The sequence below is a fragment of the Scyliorhinus torazame genome, chromosome 21, assembly GCF_047496885.1.
Source record: "Scyliorhinus torazame isolate Kashiwa2021f chromosome 21, sScyTor2.1, whole genome shotgun sequence".
Classification (NCBI taxonomy): domain Eukaryota; kingdom Metazoa; phylum Chordata; class Chondrichthyes; order Carcharhiniformes; family Scyliorhinidae; genus Scyliorhinus; species Scyliorhinus torazame.
In genome coordinates, this window is record NC_092727.1 from 82,282,316 (window position 1) to 82,302,650 (window position 20,335).

General features: G+C 47.1%; 1 protein-coding gene across 1 annotated transcript in view; it reads left to right on the forward strand.

The window, feature by feature from the left end:
- The window catches only part of wnt3 (wingless-type MMTV integration site family, member 3), a 174,717-nt gene extending 154,942 nt beyond the window's left edge, over positions 1-19,775 (forward strand). Inside the window, exon 4 of the mRNA XM_072486989.1 lies at positions 17,254-19,775. Coding sequence (XP_072343090.1) covers positions 17,254-17,733 — 480 coding nt within the window. The 3' untranslated portion in view covers positions 17,734-19,775. The remainder of the gene's footprint in view (positions 1-17,253) is intronic.
- The last annotated feature ends 560 nt before the right edge of the window (positions 19,776-20,335 follow it).

Here is a 20,335-nt window from a genome sequence, read left to right on the forward strand (position 1 = left end):
CTGTACAGTAGGGCACTCCCTCAGTACACTGCAGCACTCCCTCAGTGTACTGCAGCACTCCCTCAGTACAATGCAGCACTCCCTCAGTACACTGCAGCACTCCCTCAGTACACTGCAGCACTCCCTCAGTACTCTGCAGCACTCCCTCAGTACACTGCAGCACTCCCTCATTACAACGCGGCACTCCCTCAGTACACTGCGGCACTCCCTCAGTACACCGCAGCACTCCCTCAGTACACTGCAGCACTCCCTCAATACACTGCAGCACTCCCTCAGTACACTGCTGCACTCCCTGAGTACACTGCAGCACTCCCTCAATACACTGCAGCACTCCCTGAGTACACTGCAGCACTCCCTGAGTACACTGCGGCACTCCCTGAGTACACTGCAGCACTCCCTCAGTACAACACGGCACTCCCTCAGTACACTGCAGCGCTCCCTCAGTACAACACGGCACTCCCTCAGTACACTGCGGCATCCGTCAGAACACTGCGGCACTCCCTCAGTACCCTGCGGCACTCCCTCAGTACACTGCAGCACTCCCTCAGTACACTACGGCACTCCCTCAGTACACTGCAGCACTCCCTCAGTACAGTAGGGCACTCCCTCAGTACACTGCAGCACTCCCTCAGTACACTGCAGCACTCCCTCAGTACACTGCAGCACTCCCTCCGTACACTGCAGCACTCCCTCCGTACACTGCAGCACTCCCTCAGTGCACTGCAGCACTCCCTCAGTACACTGCAGCACTCCCTCAGTACACTGCAGCACTCCCTCAATACACTGCAGCACTCCCTCAGTACACTGAAACACTCCCTCAGTACACTGAAGCTCTCCCTCAGTACACTGCAGCCCTCCCTCAGTACACTGCAGCACTCCCTCAATACACTGCGGCACTCCCTCAGTACACTGAAACACTCCCTCAGTACACTGAAACACTCCCTCAGTACACTGAAACACTCCCTCAGTACACTGCAGCACTCCCTCAGTACACTGGAACACTCCCTAAGTACACTGCAGCACTCCCTCAGCACACTGAAACACTCCCTCAGTACACTGAAACACTCCCTCAGTACACTGAAACACTCCCTCAGTACACTGCAGCACTCCCTCAGTACACTGAAACACTCCCTCAGTACACTGAAACACTCCCTCAGTACACTGAAACACTCCCTCAGTACACTGGAACACTCCCTAAGTACACTGCAGCACTCCCTCAGCACACTGCGACACTCCCTCAGTACACTGCGGCACTCCCTCAGTACAATGCAGCACTCCCTCAGTACTCTGCAGCACTCCCTCAGTACACTGCAGCACTCCCTCAGTACACTGCAGCACTCCCTCAGAACAGTAGGGCACTCCCTCAGTGCACTGCAGCACCCCCTCAGTACACTGCAGCACTCCCTCAGTACAACGCGGCACTTCCTCAGTACACTGCGGCACTCCCTCAGTACACTGCAGCACTCCTTCAGTACACTGCAGCACTCCCTCAGTACAAGGCGGCACTCCCTCAGTACACTGTGGCACTCCCTCAGTACACTGCAGCACTCCCTCAGTACAACGCGGCACTCCCTCAGTACACTGCAGCACCCCCTCAGTACACTGCAGCCCTCCCTCAGTACAACGCCGCACTTCCTCAGTACACTGCGGCACTCCCTCAGTACACTGCAGCACTCCCTCAGTACACTGAAGCACTCCCTCAGTACACTGAAGCACTCCCCCAGTACACTGCGGCACTCCCTCAGTACACTGCAGCACTCCCTCAGTACACTGCGGCACTCCCTCAGTACACTGCAGCACTCCCTCAGTACACTGAAGCACTCCCTCAGTACACTGCAGCCCTCCCTCAGTACACTGCGGCACTCCCTCAGTACACTGCAGCACTCCCTCAGTACAACGCGGCACTCCCTCAGTACACTGCAGCACCCCCTCAGTACACTGCAGCCCTCCCTCAGTACAACGCCGCACATCCTCAGTACACTGCGGCACTCCCTCAGTACACTGCAGCACTCCCTCAGTACACTGAAGCACTCCCTCAGTACACTGAAGCACTCCCTCAGTACACTGCGGCACTCCCTCAGTACACTGCAGCACTCCCTCAGTACACTGCGGCACTCCCTCAGTACACTGCAGCACTCCCTCAGTACACTGAAGCACTCCCTCAGTACACTGCGGCACTCCCTCAGTACACTGCAGCACCCCCTCAGTACACTGCAGCCCTCCCTCAGTACAACGCCGCACTTCCTCAGTACACTGCGGCACTCCCTCAGTACACTGCAGCACTCCCTCAGTACATGAAGCACTCCCTCAGTACACTGAAGCACTCCCCCAGTACACTGCGGCACTCCCTCAGTACACTGCAGCACTCCCTCAGTACACTGCGGCACTCCCTCAGTACACTGCAGCACTCCCTCAGTACACTGAAGCACTCCCTCAGTACACTGCAGCCCTCCCTCAGTACACTGCGGCACTCCCTCAGTACACTGCAGCACTCCCTCAGTACAACGCGGCACTCCCTCAGTACACTGCAGCACCCCCTCAGTACACTGCAGCCCTCCCTCAGTACAACGCCGCACATCCTCAGTACACTGCAGCACTCCCTCAGTACAACGCGGCACTCCCTCAGTACACTGCGGCACTCCCTCAGTACACTGCGGCACTCCCTCAGTACACTGCAGCACTCCCTCAGTACAGTAGGGCACTCCCTCAGTACACTGCGGCACTCCCTCAGTACACTGCAACACTCCCTCAGCACACTGGAGCACTCCCTCAGTACACTGCAGCACTCCCTCAGTACACTGCAGCACTCCCTCAATACACTGCACCACTCCCTCAGTACACTGCAGTACTCCCTCAGTACTCTGCAGCACTCCCTCAGTACACTGCAGCACTCCCTCAGTACTCTGCAGCACTCCCTCAGTACTCTGCAGCACTCCCTCAGAACAGTAGGGCACTCCCTCAGTACACTGCAGCACTCCCTCAGTCCACTGCAGCACTCCCTCAGTACACTGCGGCACTCCCTCAGTACACTGCGGCAATGCCTCAGTACAACACGGCACTCCCTCAGTACACTGCAGCACTCCCTCAGTACACTGCAGCACTCCCTCAGTACAGTAGAGTACTCCCTCTGTACAGTAGGGCACTCCCTCAGTACACTGCAGCACTCCCTCAGTGTACTGCCGCACTCCCTCAGTACACTGCAGCACTCCCTCAGTACACTGCAGCACTCCCTCAGTACACTGCAGCACTCCTTCAGTACACTGCAGCACTCGCGCAGTACTCTGCAGCACTCCCTCAGTACACTGCTGCACTCCCTCAGTTCAGTACGGCACTCCCTCAGTACACTGCGGCACTCCCTCAGTACACTGCAGCACTCCCTCAGTACACTGCGGCACTCCCTCAGTACACTGCTGCACTCCCTCAGTACAACGCGGCACTTCCTCAGTACACTGCGGCACTCCCTCAGTACACTGCAGCACTCCCTCAGTACACTGAAGCACTCCCTCAGTACACTGCAGCACTCCCTCAGTACAAGGCGGCACTCCCTCAGTACAAGGCGGCACTCCCTCAGTACACTGCGGCACTCCCTCAGTACACTGCAGCACTCCCTCAGTACACTGGAGCACTCCCTCAGTACACTGCAGCACTCCCTCAGTACACTGCAGCACTCCCTCAGTACACTGCACCACTCCCTCAGTACACTGCAGCACTCCCTCAATACACTGCAGCACTCCCTCAGTACAAGGCGGCACTCCCTCAGTACACTGCAGCACTCCCTCAGTACACTGCAGCACTCCCTCAGTACACTGGAGCACTCCCTCAGTACACTGCAGCATTCCCTCAGTACACTGCAGCACTCCCTCAGTACACTGCAGCACTCCCTCAGTACACTGCACCACTCCCTCAGTACACTGCAGCACTCCCTCAATACACTGCAGCACTCCCTCAGTACACTGCAGCACTCCCTCAGTGCACTGCAGCACTCCCTCAGTACACTGGAGCACTCCCTCAGTACACTGCAGCATTCCCTCAGTACACTGCAGCACTCCCTCAGTACACTGCACCACTCCCTTAGTACACTGCAGCACTCCCTCAGTACACTGCAGCACTCCCTCAGTACACTGCAGCACACCCTCATTACAACGCGGCACTCCCTCAGTACACTGCAGCACTCCCTCACTACACTGCAGCACTCCCTCAGTACACTGCAGCACTCCCTCAGTACACTGCACCACTCCCTCAATACACTGCAGCACTCCCTCAGTACACTGCAGCACTCCCTGAGTACACTGCGGCACTCCCTCAGTACACTGCGGCACTCCCTCAGTACACTGCAGCACTCCCTCAGTACAACACGGCACTCCCTCAGTACACTGCAGCGCTCCCTCAGTACAACACGGCACTCCCTCAGTACACTGCAGCACTCCATCAGAACACTGCGGCACTCCCTCAGTACCCTGCGGCACTCCTTCAGTACACTGCAGCACTCCCTCAGTACACTACGGCACTCCCTCAGTACACTGCAGCACTCCCTCAGTCCAGTAGGGCACTCCCTCAGTACACTGCAGCACTCCCTCAGTACACTGCAGCACTCCCTCAGTCCACTGCAGCACTCCCTCAGTACAGCACGGCACTCCCTCAGTACACTGCGGCACTCCCTCAGTACACTGCAGCACTCCCTCAGCACACTGGAGCACTCCCTCAGCACACTGGAGCACTCCCTCAGTACACTGCAGCACTCCCTCAGTACACTGCAGCACTCCCTTAGTACAACACGGCACTCCCTCAGTACACTGCAGCACTCCCTCAGAACACTGCGGCACTCCCTCAGTACACTGCGGCATTCCCTTAGTACAACACGGCACTCCCTCAGTACACTGCAGCACTCCCTCAGAACACTGCGGCACTCCCTCAGTACACTGCGGCATTCCCTCAGTACACTGCAGCACTCCCTCAGTACACTGCAGCACTCCCTCAGTACTCTGCAGCACTCCCTCAGTACAACGCGGCACCCCCTCAGTACACTGCGGCACTCCCTCAGTACAACGTGGCACTCTCTCAGTACAGTAGGGCACTCCCTCAGTACACTGCAGCACTCCCTCAGTACACTGCAGCACTCTCTCAGTACAACGCGGCACTCCCTCAGTACACTGCAGCACTCCCTCAGTACACTGCAGCACTCCCTCAGTACTCTGCAGCACTCCCTCAGTACACTGCAGCACTCCCTCAGTACACTGCAGCACTCCCTCAGTACAACGCGGCACTGGAATGCCAAGTGAGGTTCTGCACTCAAGTCTTGGAATATGATTTGAACTCACAATACACTTACTCAAATGAGAATCTACCATTGATCCAAAGCTAATCTCTAATTGCAGGTACCAACTGTGATCCATTTTGTGGAAATTTAATTATAAGCAACATTCTGCATCTCCTAAGGTTACATTAAGCAAGATTCTTGTACAAAGGTGCACATTATATGTTGATCAAAACCAAATTTAAAGCTACTACAAGTACTTTATTACTACATTGTTTCTAAAAATCAAATATTTCCAATCAACATCTTTTCTGAAAATCAAATATTTCCTATCTCCTTCTTCGGTGACCACTCGCTAATGATTATGCTTGTCCAGCTAAGAAACCCTGCGCTATTGGTCATGGGTTCTGTAGGTTCTTATACGGCTGATGAGCCCAATCCTAGAGCCCTGTTCGACCGCACACTTGGCAGATGTTTCCGGGAGTGGACTCTAGATCTCAGGCTCCTTCTCTGGCACTCCTCTTGCCATCAGTTGTCCTCAAGGAATTTTGTCCTTTCATATTGGTTTCCTCCGGGTAGACGCGTGGTGCAGGACACCTTTTAACGTGGTATGCCGCTGCATATCACAGGCTCACGGTCCTTGACAAGGGGTAGGTCCAGTTCCAGTGGTGAGGGTATCTCAACAACTGAGAGTCTCCCTACTGCTGCAGGCTTCATCTGCCACCGCAACCTTTGATACCACAGAGTATCTGCCACCTGATCTGCCGTTGAGGACTTGTTTTGGATTGCGCTTTATCAGGTTCCCCCCCCTCTGACCTTACAGTCAAGGGTAGCCTTACCAGGAGCTTAGGTCTCCTGACGGCATTTCTCTTGGGAACAACAGATCGTTTAAGTCTCTCCACCACGGCAATGTAGCAATCCAAGGAAAGGCCAATTTATATCAAAATAGGTTAATTTTCTGCTATTTGCATTTCCAGTGTTTTTATTCTCTTGCTTTGTTTTGCTATCACGTGCATTTTGTCCATTATTGATGGTATCCTGATGAACCTGAACACTTCAGGTTGGCAAACTCTTTGTCAGCTTCGGAACAGAAACAAGTGATTCAGTGATCCAAGAATGGAATAGGGAAAGGCCATTCAGCTCATTGAATCCATTCTTTGCAACATTAACTGACATGTCACCATGAAACAAATTCATTTGGATTGTTCGATTGGGGCTTGTATGTGTGCCTGTTGCAATGTCACTGTCAGACGTTTGAGTCCATATCAGTATCCAGTGGGAGGTCACAAAGAACCTTAAAGTAGAAGAGACTACTTGACCTATTGTGCCTGTGTAGACCCGATGAAAGAGCTATCCAATCAAACATTGCTCGCTCTTTCCTCAAATAATTCACTGGTTGTCTGTTATATACACCATATGGAATATTTGATCTCTGTTTTTTTCTGAGTACTGTTTTCTTTCCACTTCAATTGCTTTCTTTGACCCATGATAGTCTGATACTGGTGGCTTCTTGGGTGGTCATGAACTCGGCCAAAATGTGACAGTGGAAAATGTGGACAGTGGAAAATGTGACATGTGTGGTATGGAAACAACGCAAGGAAAGTGGTCGTTACACATTGTCCAGAAGAATTGCAGAAATGCAGAGGAACATTTCTATAGAATTCACATTCAGTTAATGTAGTTCATTCCTGTTCAACGAAACCATGTTATGCCAAAGATATTCTTGTTCCAGGTGCTCCGGTTTCCTCCCACAATCCAAAGATGTGCAGGTTAGGTGGATTGGCCACGCTAAAATTGCCCCTTAGTGTCTGGGGCAATTTTGTTGCCCCACAGTAAGTTGGGTGGGGTTGCAGGCAGGTGGGGGTGTTTGGGGGAGTGGGTTTAGATAGGATGCTCTTTCGGAGGGTGGGTGCAGACTCGATGGGCCGAATGGCCTCCTTCTGCACTGTAGGAATTCCATGGTTCTATTTCTGTGTGGTTCTATGGAGAATGTTTCATTCTCAAGTATTGTTAGTCTTTCCCAGGATCCGTGCATGCAGCTGCGCACATGAAAATGTTATGCATGTTGGTCTCAAGCAATAAGGCCTTTAGTCGATGCTGGATTAAGAAACTCTTACAGGGTAGCACGGTAACGCAGTGGATAGCACTGCTATCCCAGGTTCGATCCCGGTTCTGGGTCACTGTCCGTGTTGAGTTTGCACATTCTCCCTGTGTTTGTGTGGGTTTTGCCCCCATGACCCAAAGATGTGCAGGCGAGGTGGATTGGCCATGCTAAATTGCCCCTTATTTGGAAAAAAAAATTAATTGGGTACTTTAAATTTAAAAAAAAAATCTCTTAAATTTATCTGGTGTGGCTAGGGTTACCAACCCTTCAGGATTGGGCTGGGGTCTCTAGGACATAAAGATGCATCGCCAGGAGAAAAATCATTGGTAATTTTTTAAAAATTGTATTTTTGTAGAATGTTTTAGTTTTCTAGCTATAAAATAACATCAAACATCTGGAAATCATAGGGTGCCCAGATTTCCAAAATCCGAAGCCTAGACACATTGAAAAGCCGTGGGAAGGCGGGGCTCTGTGACGATTGACATGGCAGGTGACCAATGGTAGAAGTCTGGGGAAATGACAGCTAAAAGGTGGAAGGGCATGTGATGACATCTCCTGGAATATGTCCAGCCAGAGTTGGCAACCCGAGTTGTGGCTGAGTGAGGGTTGGCAGTGCCAGACGAACTGTTGGTTCGACTGCCACGCAGACCAGCATTGCAGAGTGTTCCTCTTGTGCCCCCTGTTTGTCCCGCTGTGAAGTTGCACTATTGAGGTCAGAAGACAACACTGGGGCTCATTTGTCTTCTGCCTGTGATCTTTCAGCAAAAGAAAGTAAAGGAAGACTTTAAGTCAAGATGCAAAGCTATCTGCATTGTATCATTCAATGGCCTTTAAGCAAGTTAGTAGTTTGGATTGTGACCCACAGATCAGGTTGTTGGATACAGTTAGCTTAATGTCAAACTAAAGTCTTTGGTACATATCTTATGTCAGAAGGAAACAGGTATTTAAGGATGACATAGGTCCTTTTAGCAGCGCAGGTTAGAGTTCATGGATCAGGGTAATAGCTGAAGTGATGAATGTATAGTTAGCACATTTGGCATGTTGCCAAAAGAAAACATTTAAATAATAAAGATCTGCAGCCCCTTAACACCCAGTCTGAATGGTTGTGCATAAACAAACTGGAGGACGAGGCGACTCCTCATGGATCTCCCACACCCTCAGTAATGACAGAGCCCAGCAGGCAATGGCAGAGACAAGGTTTAAAGCGTTTGCAATAATCTTCAGCTAAAAGTCCTGAGTGGGAGCACAGAGTGGCAACGAGGAGGCCTGTGTGCAACGAGGAGCGGGTGCTAACTTGGGAATTTGGTACAGAGGGGAATGAAGTGCTGCGTTTTACACCTTCTTTCAGCCTCCAGTAGCTGATGAGTGAAGGCGTTAATTAGAAGGGCAGATCGTTGATTAATGAGCTTTAAGGTTTTATTCCTCTAAACTAAGACTGTAGTTAAATCAATACTGGGGAGATATAAGTATTTTGTTAAATTTAGTGCATAACTAGTTTAACGACTTAATATAACTACAGATAATGGTTGAGTGATATTTCTGAACTTGAAAACGAATTAGTTAAATAAAACACATCAAGATGGCAGGCAGTTGCTGTATTGCAGCTGTCGTATGTGGGTTCTGGTGGGTACCTTCATAAGCCCCACAACACATCTACAGTGTCTGTAGCTCGAGGGACTTTGTCTTAGAATTGATGAACTGGAGTCTGAGCTTCAGATACTGTGATGCGTCAGGGAGGAAGAAAGCTAACAGGATATTTTGCTCCAGAAGGCAGTCACACTCATTAGATTAGGTACGTCTGATTTAGTCCGTGGTCAGGGATAGGAAGGTGTGTATGTGAAGTAGGAGTGGGGACCCAGAAGGCAGCATTGGAGGAGCACCAGCCCCTGCAATTGTCCAACAGGTTTGAGGTTCTTGCAGTTTGTGTGGATGAGAGCAGGGACTGAAAGATAGATGAGCAATCTGACCATGGTAATGTGGTGCGGAGGGAGGGGGGGTGGAGGGGGACGGGGGTGGGGGGGGGGGACGGAATAAAAGGGAATGTGGTACAGGGATACATATTGTTCTCTGCAACTGGGGGGAATGAGTCCTGAAGGCTGTGTTGCCTGCCCAGTGCCAGAGATAAGGACATCTCTTTAAGGCAGGAGAGAAATGGACTGGAAGAAGAAGAATCCTGTTGCCATGGTGCATGTGGATAAGAATGAACATAGGTAGTAGGATTAAGAAGGAGATTCCATTGAGGGAATTTGAGCAGCAAGGCGTTGAATTAAAACAGAAAAAACATATGTAATAATCTTTGGTAGGGTGCTCTTTCCAAGAGCCGGTGCAGACTCAATGGACCAAATGGCCTCTTTCTGCACTGTAAATTCAATGATAATCTATGATTAATCTAGGACAAAGGTTCGGCACAACATTGTGGGCCGAAGGGTCTGTTCTGCGCTGTATTTTTCTATGTTCTATGTTCTACTACTTGAGCCACGAGAAAATTGTCATAGGGTAAATAACATCAGTGAATTGAATTTGTGGCTCAAACATTGGTGTGGGAGAAATGGTTTAGATCCATGGGACACTGGCACCAGTGATGGGGAAATAAGGAGCTGTACCGTTGGGATGGCCTTCCCTGAACTCGACTGGTGCCAGAGTCCTGGTCAGTTTTATAACTAGGGCTGTAAAGAGGTGCCCTGTGGGTGGGTGGGTGGGGGCGGGGCCTGTGAGGGGATGTTGGGGGAGGGTTACGTGAGAGGAGATTTGGAACGTTAAAGCGAAAGGATAAGGCAATAGTGTAGGGTTGCATTGCGGGTGATGATAGACTGTGACGGAGCGACAGACACAACAGCGCACCAGCAAATAAGGTCAAAATAGGCAATAATAGCATTAAACTGACAGAGGGGGAGTGCGTTCAGTTGAAGGGAGAGTTATAAATACAAAGATAAAACTTTGCGGGACCAGAAAAGTATAATGATGTTGGTAAAGACAAGATGCAAGGAATGGAGAGTTGAACGGTAACAGTCCAGCAGAGAGAAAGGGCCACATAGGGAATAGTCATTAAAAAAATGAAGTAACTTTATTTGAATGCACTGAGCATTCGCAATAGGATAGATGGGCGAATGGCATCAATAGAGATAAATGGTTTAGATCTGCTCATTATTGCAGAGAAATGTTTACAAGGTGACCAAGCCAGTTACATTGGTATGAGGGGAGAGCTGGCTAGGGCTGATTGGATAAATAGACAAAAATGTATTACACAGTGGGAAACATCAGAAGAAACAATTCAAAATGTTCAACAAAATTACATTGCTTTGAAAATTAAAAACACAGCAAGAAAGATCCATTCATGACTTAAATAAAACAAGATGGAAGATGGATTATAATGTGAAGAAATGTGAGGTTATTTACTTTGGTTGTAAGAACAGAAAAGCAGAATATCTTTAAATTGTGAAACTTGTAAATGTTGATGTTCAGAGATTCCAGGGTGAACATGTGTACGAAACACAAAACGCAAGCATGCTTGTGCAGCAAGTAATTCAGAAAGCAATCTTGGCCTATATTGTAAGGGGATTGCAGTATTTAGAATAAAGAAGTCTTGCTACAATTGTACAGGCTTTGGTGAGATGACACATAAAATACTGTGTGCAATTTTCATCTCCATATTTAAGGAAGATATATTTACATTAGAGTATGGCAAAGGTTCACTAGATTGGTCCCTATGATGAGAGAGGTAACTGAGAGATGGAATAAATTGGGTTTATTTTCTCTGGAGTTTAGAAGAATGCGATGTGGGGCAAAATCGACCAAAAAATGTCAGGTTCATTCAGAAAACTGATGTGTTTCTCTCCAGAGACACAGGCAGGCACAGGCAGCTTTCCTGACGAGAGCTTCCCACAGTTTGCCATTTTTTTGAAAGGGATGTGTTTTGCGCCATCATTGTGAGGGCCGGAGCCTAAACATGATGGCATGCACCCCCCACACCCCACCCCCAACCCCAACAATGAATAAGGATCACTGGCATGAATCCCCCGAACATAGGTCACTGGCATTGGGGCCCTACATGCGTCACCCCTTTAGCCCCACCCCATTCAGGCCCTGCCCCTTCATGCCCCATCGCCATGTTGGCACTACCAGATTGGCACTGCAAGGGCACCGGGGTCCCTGACCATCCATGGGCGACAATGGCCTTCAAGATGCTCCACTGGCGTGGTCACCACATCTGGTCTCTTTTTGTGGAAACCAATAGTGATTCCTGCTGGAGTGTCATCACGCCGGCAGGTTGGAACATTGAACATTCCCGGAAAATTCAGGTCAAGCTGATTTTAAATATTAAAATAAATCCAAATGATTGAACATAGAACATAGAACATTACAGCGCAGGACAGGCCCTTCGGCCGTCGATGTTGCGCCGACCTGTGAAACCACTCTAAAGCCCATCTACACTATTCCCTTATCGTCCATATGTCTATCCAATGACCATTTGAATTCCCATAGTGTTGGCGAGTCCACTACTGTTGCAGGCAGGGCATTCCACGACCTTACTACTCTCTGAGTAAAGAACCTACCTCTGACATCTGTCTTATATCTATCTCCCCTCAATTTAAAGCTATGTCCCCTCGTGCTAGACATCACCATCCGAGGAAAAAGGCTCTCACTGTCCACCCTATCCAATCCTCTGATCATCTTGTATGCCTCAATTAAGTCACCTCTTAACTTTCTTCTCTCTAACTAAAACAGCCTCAAGTCCCTCAGCCTTTCCTCATAAGATCTTCCCTCCATACCAGGTAACATACTGGTAAATCTCCTCTGCACCCTTTCCAATGCTTCCACGTCCTTCCTATAATGCGGCGACCAGAATTGCACGCAATACTCCAAATGTGGCCGCACCAGAGTTTTGTACATCTGCAACATGACCTCATGGCTCCGAAACGCAATACCTCTACCAATAAAAGCTAAATCACCGTACTCCTTCTTAACAACCCTCTCAACCTGGGTGGCAACTTTCAGGGATCTATGTACATGGACACCGAGATCTCTCTGCTCATCCACACTGCCAAGAATCTTACCATTAGCCCAGTACTCTGTCTTCCTGTTATTCCTTCCAAAATGAATCACCTCACACTTTTCTGCGTTAAACTCCATTTGCCATCTCTCAGCCCAGCGCTGCAGCTTATCTATGTCCCTCTGTAACTTGTAACATCCTTCCGCACTGTCCACAACTCCACCGACTTTAGTGTCATCTGCAAATTTACTCACCCATCCTTCTACGCCCTCCTCCAGGTCATTTATAAAAATGACAAACAGCAGTGGCCCCAAAACAGATCCTTGTGGTACACCTCTAGTAACTGCACTCCAGTCTGAATATTTCCCATCAACCACCACCCTTTGTCTTCTTCCAGCTAGCCAATTTCTGATCCAAACTGCTAAATCACCCTGAATCCCATGCCTCCGTATTTTCTGCAGTAGCCTACCGTGGGGAACCTTATCAAACGCTTTACTGAAATCCATATACACCACATCAACTGCTTTACCCTCATCCACCTGTTTGGTTACCTTCTCAAAGAACGCAATAAGGTTTGTGAGGCACGACCTACCCTTCACAAAACCGTGTTGACTATCTCTAATCAAATTATTCCTTTCCAGATGATTATACATCCTATCTTTTATAAACCTTTCCAAGATTTTGCCCACAACAGAAGTAAGGCTCACTGGTCTATAGTTACCGGGGTTATCTCTACTCCCCTTCTTGAACAAGGGGACAACATTTGCTATCCTCCAGTCTTCTGGCACTATTCCTGTAGACAAAGATGACTTAAAGATCAAAGCCAAAGGCTCTTGGTAATTCGGTTCGCCCCCTCGCTGGGCATGAACCAGTTTATGACTGCTGGGTGGGCCTGGGAACATTCCGAATTATTTTGCGCCTGGTGCAAATCCCGCTTCAGGCCTCTCTTGGAATTTTCCTAACATAGAGGGCTTTGCGGCAGGTGCAACATGGCCGGAAACTCGCCCTCATGGTCTCATTGCAACGTTCAAGATTATGAAGGTGCTTGACAGGGTGGGTGCTGAGCGATTGTTTCGCCTGGTTGAGGTATCTAGAACACAGAGGCCATTCTAAGGATAAGGGGACTGAGATGTGAAGAAATTATTTCACTCAAAGGGTTGTGAACCTTTGGAATTCTCTACCCCAGAGGATTGTGGCTGCTCCTGCGTTGATACATTTGACACTGGGATAGACAGACTTTTGGTCTCTTGGGGAATTCAGGGATATGGGGCTGGGTGGAAAAATGGAATTGAAGCCTAAGATCAGCCAGGACCTAAGATCAGCCAGGATTGTATTGAATGGTGGAGGAAGTTTGATGGGCCATATGGTCCACTGTTGCTCCTATTTCTTGTGTTCCTATTGATCTCTGTCCCCCACTGAGGACCCCAGCATCACAGATGCCAGTCTTCAGCCAAGCCCTGTCACTCCAGGTGATAATATCCCAGCTGTAGTACTGAAGACTTGTGCTGCAGAACTAGCCACATCCATTGTCCAGCTGTTCCAGTACAGCTACAGCACTGGCATCTATCTAGGAAATTTCCCAGGTATTTTCTGTTCACATCCAATCTGGCCAATTATCGCCCCATCAGTCAGCTTTGAATGATCAGCGAAAGGAATGGGAGGCCTATCGACAGTATTATCAAACAGCATTTACTCAGCAACAATCTGAACACTGACATGCAGAGTGGCTTCCGCTTCAAACCTCATTGCAGCTTTAGTCCAAACATGGACATTGGAGCTGAGGGTGAGGTGAGGGCTAGTGCACATGATATCAAGGCAGCATCTGACTGAACGCAACTTCAAGGAGCATAAATAAGTGAAAGGGAATCGAGGGGAAAAACCTTCCACTGATTGGTGTTGTACCTAGTGCAAAGCCAATCAGCTCAGCCTAAAACATCGCTGCAGGAGTTCCTCAGGGTAGTGTCCTAGGCCTAAACATCTTCAGCTGCTTTATCAATAACCTTCCCTCCACAATAAGGTCCGAAATAGGGATGGTAACTGATGATTGCATAACGTTCAGCACCATTTGCAAACATTGAAGCAGTTCATGCCTGTACGCAGTAGAACCTCAACAACATTCATTCTTGGCCTTAACAATAGCAAGGAACAATCATGCAGGACAATGGCCATCTCCAACAAGAGAGAATTCACATTGTTGAATCCTCCACCATCAACATCTTGGGGTTCCCCTTGACCAGAAACTGAACTGGACTAGCCATATGAATACTGTGGCGACAAGAGCAGGTCAGAGGTTGGGAATTCTGTGGTGAGTAACTGACTCCCATAAGCCTGTCCACCATCTACAAGGTACAAGTCAGGAATGTATGGAATACACTTTCCTTGCCTGGCTGAGTGGAGCTCCAACAGCCCCCAAGAATTTGAACATCATTCTGCATAAAGCAGCCTGACTGATTGGCAGCAGTGTATAATATCTACAAGATGCATTGCAGCAACTCACCAAGACTCTTTCAACATCCAAACTCACAAGCTCTATCACCTAAAAGGGCAAAGGCAGAAGACAGATGGGAAAACCACTATTGGCAAGTTTCCATCCAAGTCAGACTCCATCCTGATTGAAAATATGTCACTGTTCCTGCATTGTTATTGAATCAAAATCTGGAACTCACTTGCTAACAGCACTGCGGATGTACCGTCTCAAGGTCTTCAGAGCTCCAAGACCTCAGCTGTCCACAACCCTCCTGAGTTAATTAGATTTAGTGGCCACAGAGGAATCCAAAATGAGAGGCATTAAGAAACGTATTTTGTTACAAAGTGAACTATATGCACAGTGCACTCCTCGTCCCAGCAGGGATTACACATGCTCAGCTCCTATCTGGGCCGGCTTTTATGCTCGAGCCCATTACTCCGCTAATGGGCCTCCACCCCTCAGCAGGGAAGCTCGTATTCTATGAGGCTCACGAGGAGGAGGCTAACTGGTCCATCCCATAGGTCTGCTGCAGATTAGAACATTAGGGATGGGAAATATAAATGTATTTCAGTGATGCCTACAATCCATAAATTAATTTTTTTTAAACCTCCCCTGGGAGCAGATTTTGGGCCAGGATATAAATAGATAATTAAATACCCATTTTAAACTCACATATTCTGTGGTTATTTCATGCAATGCTTTGTTTTTGATTTGCAATTTATAATTGAGTAACAGAATTTACTGGGATTTTGGAATTAGAGGAGTCTCAATGCTGGGGGCTGTATCTTTGAGACATTACAGTGCTAGCAGTGGTGGGAGGATGGAATTACAGTGTAAAAAGTTTAAATAGAGTAGGTGCCATTATCAATGTGAAAAAATGAACTTAGACTGGAAAATGTTGATTCAAAAGCATGATTAGAACTTATCAAGAAGTAAAGTTTTGAACACAGGAAATGTTAATAGATGTAATGGAAGATGCTGGAATCTATCATCAAGGAAGAAATAGTGAGGCATTTGGATGGAAATTGTCCCTTGGGCAGACGCAGCATGGGTTCATAAAGGGCAGGTCGTGCCTAACTAATTTAGTAGAATGTTTTGAGGACATTACCAGTGCAGTAGATAACAGGGAGCCAATGGATGTGGTATATCTGGATTTCCAGAAAGCTTTTGACAAGGTGCCACACAAAAGGTTGCTGAATAAGATAAAGATGCATGGCATTAAGGGTAAAGTAGTAGCATGGATAGAGGCTTGGTTAATTAATAGAAAGCAAAGAGTGGGGATTAATGGGTGTTTCTAGCTAGTGATGTCTCTCAGGGATCAGTGTTGGGACCACAATTGTTCACAATTTACATTGATGATTTGGAGTTGGGGACCAAGTGCAATGTGTCCAAGTTTGCAGACGACACTAAGATGAGTGGTAAAGCAAAAAGTGCAGAGGATACCGGAAGTCTGCAGAGGGATTTGGATAGGTTAAGTGAATGTGCTAGGGTCTGGCAGATGGAATACAATGTTGACAAATGTGAGGATATCCATTTTGGTAGGAATAACAGCAAAAGGGATTATTATTTAAATGATAAAATATTAAAACATGCTGCTGTGCAGAGAGACCTGGGTGTGCTGTGTGCTAGTGCCTGAATCACAAAAAGTTGGTTTACAGGTGCAACAGGTGATTAAGAAGGCAAATGGAGTTTTGTCCTTCATTGCTGGAGGGATGGAGTTTAAAACTAGGGAGGTTATGCAGCAACTGTATAAGGTGTTAGTGAGGCCACACCTGGAGAATTGTGTTCAGTTTTGGTCTCCTTACCTGAGAAAGGACGTATTGGCGCTGGAGGGTGTGCAAAGGAGATTCACTAGGTTAATCCCAGAGCTGAAGGGGTTGGATTACGAGGAGAGGTTGTTTAGACTGGGACTGTACTCTGGAATTTAGAAGGATGCGGGGGGGGGGGGGATCTTACAGAAACATATAAAATTATGGAGGGAATAGATAGGATAGATGCGGGCAGGTTTTTTTCCACTGGTGGGTGAAAGCAGAACTAGGGGGCATAGCCTCAAAATAAGGGGAAGTAGATTTAGGACTGAGTTTAGGAGGAACTTCTTCACCCAAAGGGTTGTGAATCTATGGAATTCCTCGCCCAGTGAAGCTGTTGAGGCTCCTTCATTAAATGTTTTTAAGATAAAGATAGATAATTTTTTGAAGAGTAAAGGGATTAAGGGTTATGGTGTTCGGGCTGGAAAGTGGAGCTGAGTCCACAAAAGATCAGCCATGATCTCATTGAATGGCGGAGCAGGCTCGAGGGACCAGATGGCCTACTCCTGCTCTTAGTTCTTATGTAATATATCTGGTAAGTTGATATTAAAGAACTTCTTTATGCAAGAAGTGTATAGATATAACAGAAAACTAATGTTCACTAATTGTTTTTCTTGATTACTGTTGCAGTCAATACTGGATCACATGCACCTGAAATGCAAGTGTCATGGTTTGTCCGGGAGCTGTGAGGTGAAGACATGCTGGTGGGCACAACCTGATTTCCGGGTCATCGGGGACTATCTGAAGGACAAATACGACAGCGCATCCGAGATGGTGGTGGAGAAGCACAGAGAGTCCCGGGGTTGGGTGGAGACTCTCCGTGCTAAATACGAGCTCTTCAAGCCCCCGACCGAGCGTGATCTTGTGTACTATGAAAATTCGCCAAACTTTTGCGAACCAAACGCGGAGACGGGCTCCTTTGGGACCAGGGACAGGATTTGCAACGTCACTTCTCACGGAATCGACGGCTGTGACTTACTCTGCTGTGGTCGTGGACATAACACCAGGACGGAGAAACGCAAGGAAAAATGTCACTGCATATTCCACTGGTGCTGCTATGTCAGTTGCCAGGAGTGCATTCGAGTGTACGATGTACATACATGCAAATAACAGGATACACACACACGCAAATAACGTCACACAATCTGGAACCTTCCAGTCATTGTTGGGGACAAAACAAAAGTTGTGCACTTTACTGTGCATATATATTGCAGAAATGAATTCTGGGGAATGTAGTCTTTTCGAGCAAGTAGGGCTTTCTAGCATAAAGCGAAACTTACTTTGAACCAAAAAGCTCATAGTAGAAAATAGAGAAGTCAAATTATTATTTGATCCAAAAACTGGTCTGTTGGGACTACTTGCTCTCAACTTGAAATTGCCGATTGTCATTTATTGTGATGGATGAGAAAATGGAGAGAGCCTTTCCAGGGATTTTTAAATTTACCTAATATCCCAAGCTGTCCTCCGGTACAATCATTTTTTGTTTTGTGTCTCCCACCCTTCCACATTTCCTTGTGGCTGTTGCACTGTGCGTTGTTAACAGATTCAGTGATGTGGCCTTCTCCATAGTTGCAACAATTATGTAACGCTGTCACTGGACCTTCAAAACGGCAACCTGCTCGTTGGAAGGGGAGAGACGTGATTCCCCAGCACGGTTTAGTATTTGGGCAGATCTCAAGGTGGACTGGGTTGTTTTATGTTTCCCATCCCAGAACTGACAAACAAATGGAAATTCTATTGGAATCTGATCTTCCCTGGGATTCAGGCTGGCCACTGGGACAGAGACGAAGGAGAGGAAGAAACCACCAGCATTTATAAATGACACACACATTCATGTAAACAAATACACAATAAACTTACGGAGTGTCATCAGGATTTTATGGAAACTCTGGGGAGAATGTAAAGGAATGCTGTTTGATATGTTAGACTTTGCATTTCTGCAGCAAAGACATTTGTAGAAAAGTCACCTGACTGTCACAGAAGAGATTTTACATCTGGAATTTTCAAATTATCATTTGTCTACCTAATGATCTAAATTGAAACAAACTGCCCCGGAATGACAAGTGTTTGAACGATTGGTTTCAAAACTTGCAATCCTGAGGACACTGCGTTTTTAAGCCAGCCCCAAACTAGTTTATGATTTAATACTTTCAACCATAAGTAACTTGTGCAATTCATGAATTTAAATCCCGAGAGTAAAGACTACAGCCCCCAGAATCCTTTGCCGTCTGCAATATCCAACAGGGCTTCAGTTGGTTGCAGATACAAGCTGAGGCCATTAACATTGTATTAACAGCTTAGTCCTCCAGCTCCACAATTATTCCATCCCCAAGTCAAAAGGTATCAGACAAGATGCTCATAACAAAACTTCCTAGTTCTTTAGGATGGTGACTGTATCACACCTGATATAAGTATTAATACTACCTGTGTTCTCACCTCCCAATCAGACCTTTATCAAAATGATTGAACGTTGAGGTTTGATCTGAGTGAATCTGTTGGCCATATCCAGCTGGTGTGGACATGACTTTCTCCTTCACAGGGACCGTGATCCACCACCCACTTAATAGTAATTTTACTTACATACAATGTGCCTTCTTTCTGTGAAAGAAAAAAGATGGGATAAGATAAAGAAACAAGGTGGGAATTCATTGTAGAGCCCCATGGAAACCTTTCCCAGAATGAGTGAGTAGTTACTTCAAGCAATGGGCGTTGACATCCTGTGCTCTAAAAATTAATTAAAAGTCTGCAGTATTTATCATAGCATTTTTCTACCTTGTAGCCTGGAATTACTAGCTCCAGTTGAACCTGTATTGCAAGTTGCTATATCCAAAGTTTTGTACAAATTAGGTGTTTGACCCTTTGATTTTATATTCTTAAAGCCTATGTTTTTATAATTATTTATTGCACAATGTGTATATATATGACTCAACTGAGATTATATATTTGCAGAAAGTGTCTTATCTGCTGTTTCTAGTTTATAAACTCGCCAAGGTGGCTTAAAGGCAGCGTGAGCTACATTTACTATCGTGCTTCAGTCATCTATATGGAAGCGGATGTTAAATGTACAATTTCTCCTGTCACTCAGTGTACATATTCTCTTACTATTTAGAAATAGCTACCAACAAAGAAATAAAATTTATTCATGTAGTGTACACTGGTGTGCTGTCCTTTCTTACTCAAGAACTCACATTCCTGATTATGATTTTAAATCTTTTTCTTCCATGGCAACCCCCCCCCCCCCCCCCCCCCCACCTCTGCTCAAGCAGATGCTAATTCCCACTGTTGCTGGTTCCATTGCTGAAGTCCATACATTCATCTATTGGAGAAGCCATGATTTTAACATTTATCCAGCTCATCCAACAAGTTTGCCCCACTCTCATGACGCCTGGATCATCATGTAATGATATGTAATAATGACTAATAATGACATGTAATCTCCTAGGAAGGGTGCAAAAACTGACCATAATTCCAGGGTCAATAGGGGGCAGGGGACGTTCTGAAAAAATCCCTAGGCAATATACATACTGACCTTGAATTGACCTTCTTTCAGCAGGTAGAGTTAGTAAACGTCATGGGTTTTTTTGTCACTGTTATCAATAACTAGCACCTTGACATTCACTAAAAATTAGTCATCAAACACTCAATTGATCCTCCCTCAAGGTGAAAATCAATTCTCAAATATTACTGTAGCCCACAGCTAGCAGTAGTTAGG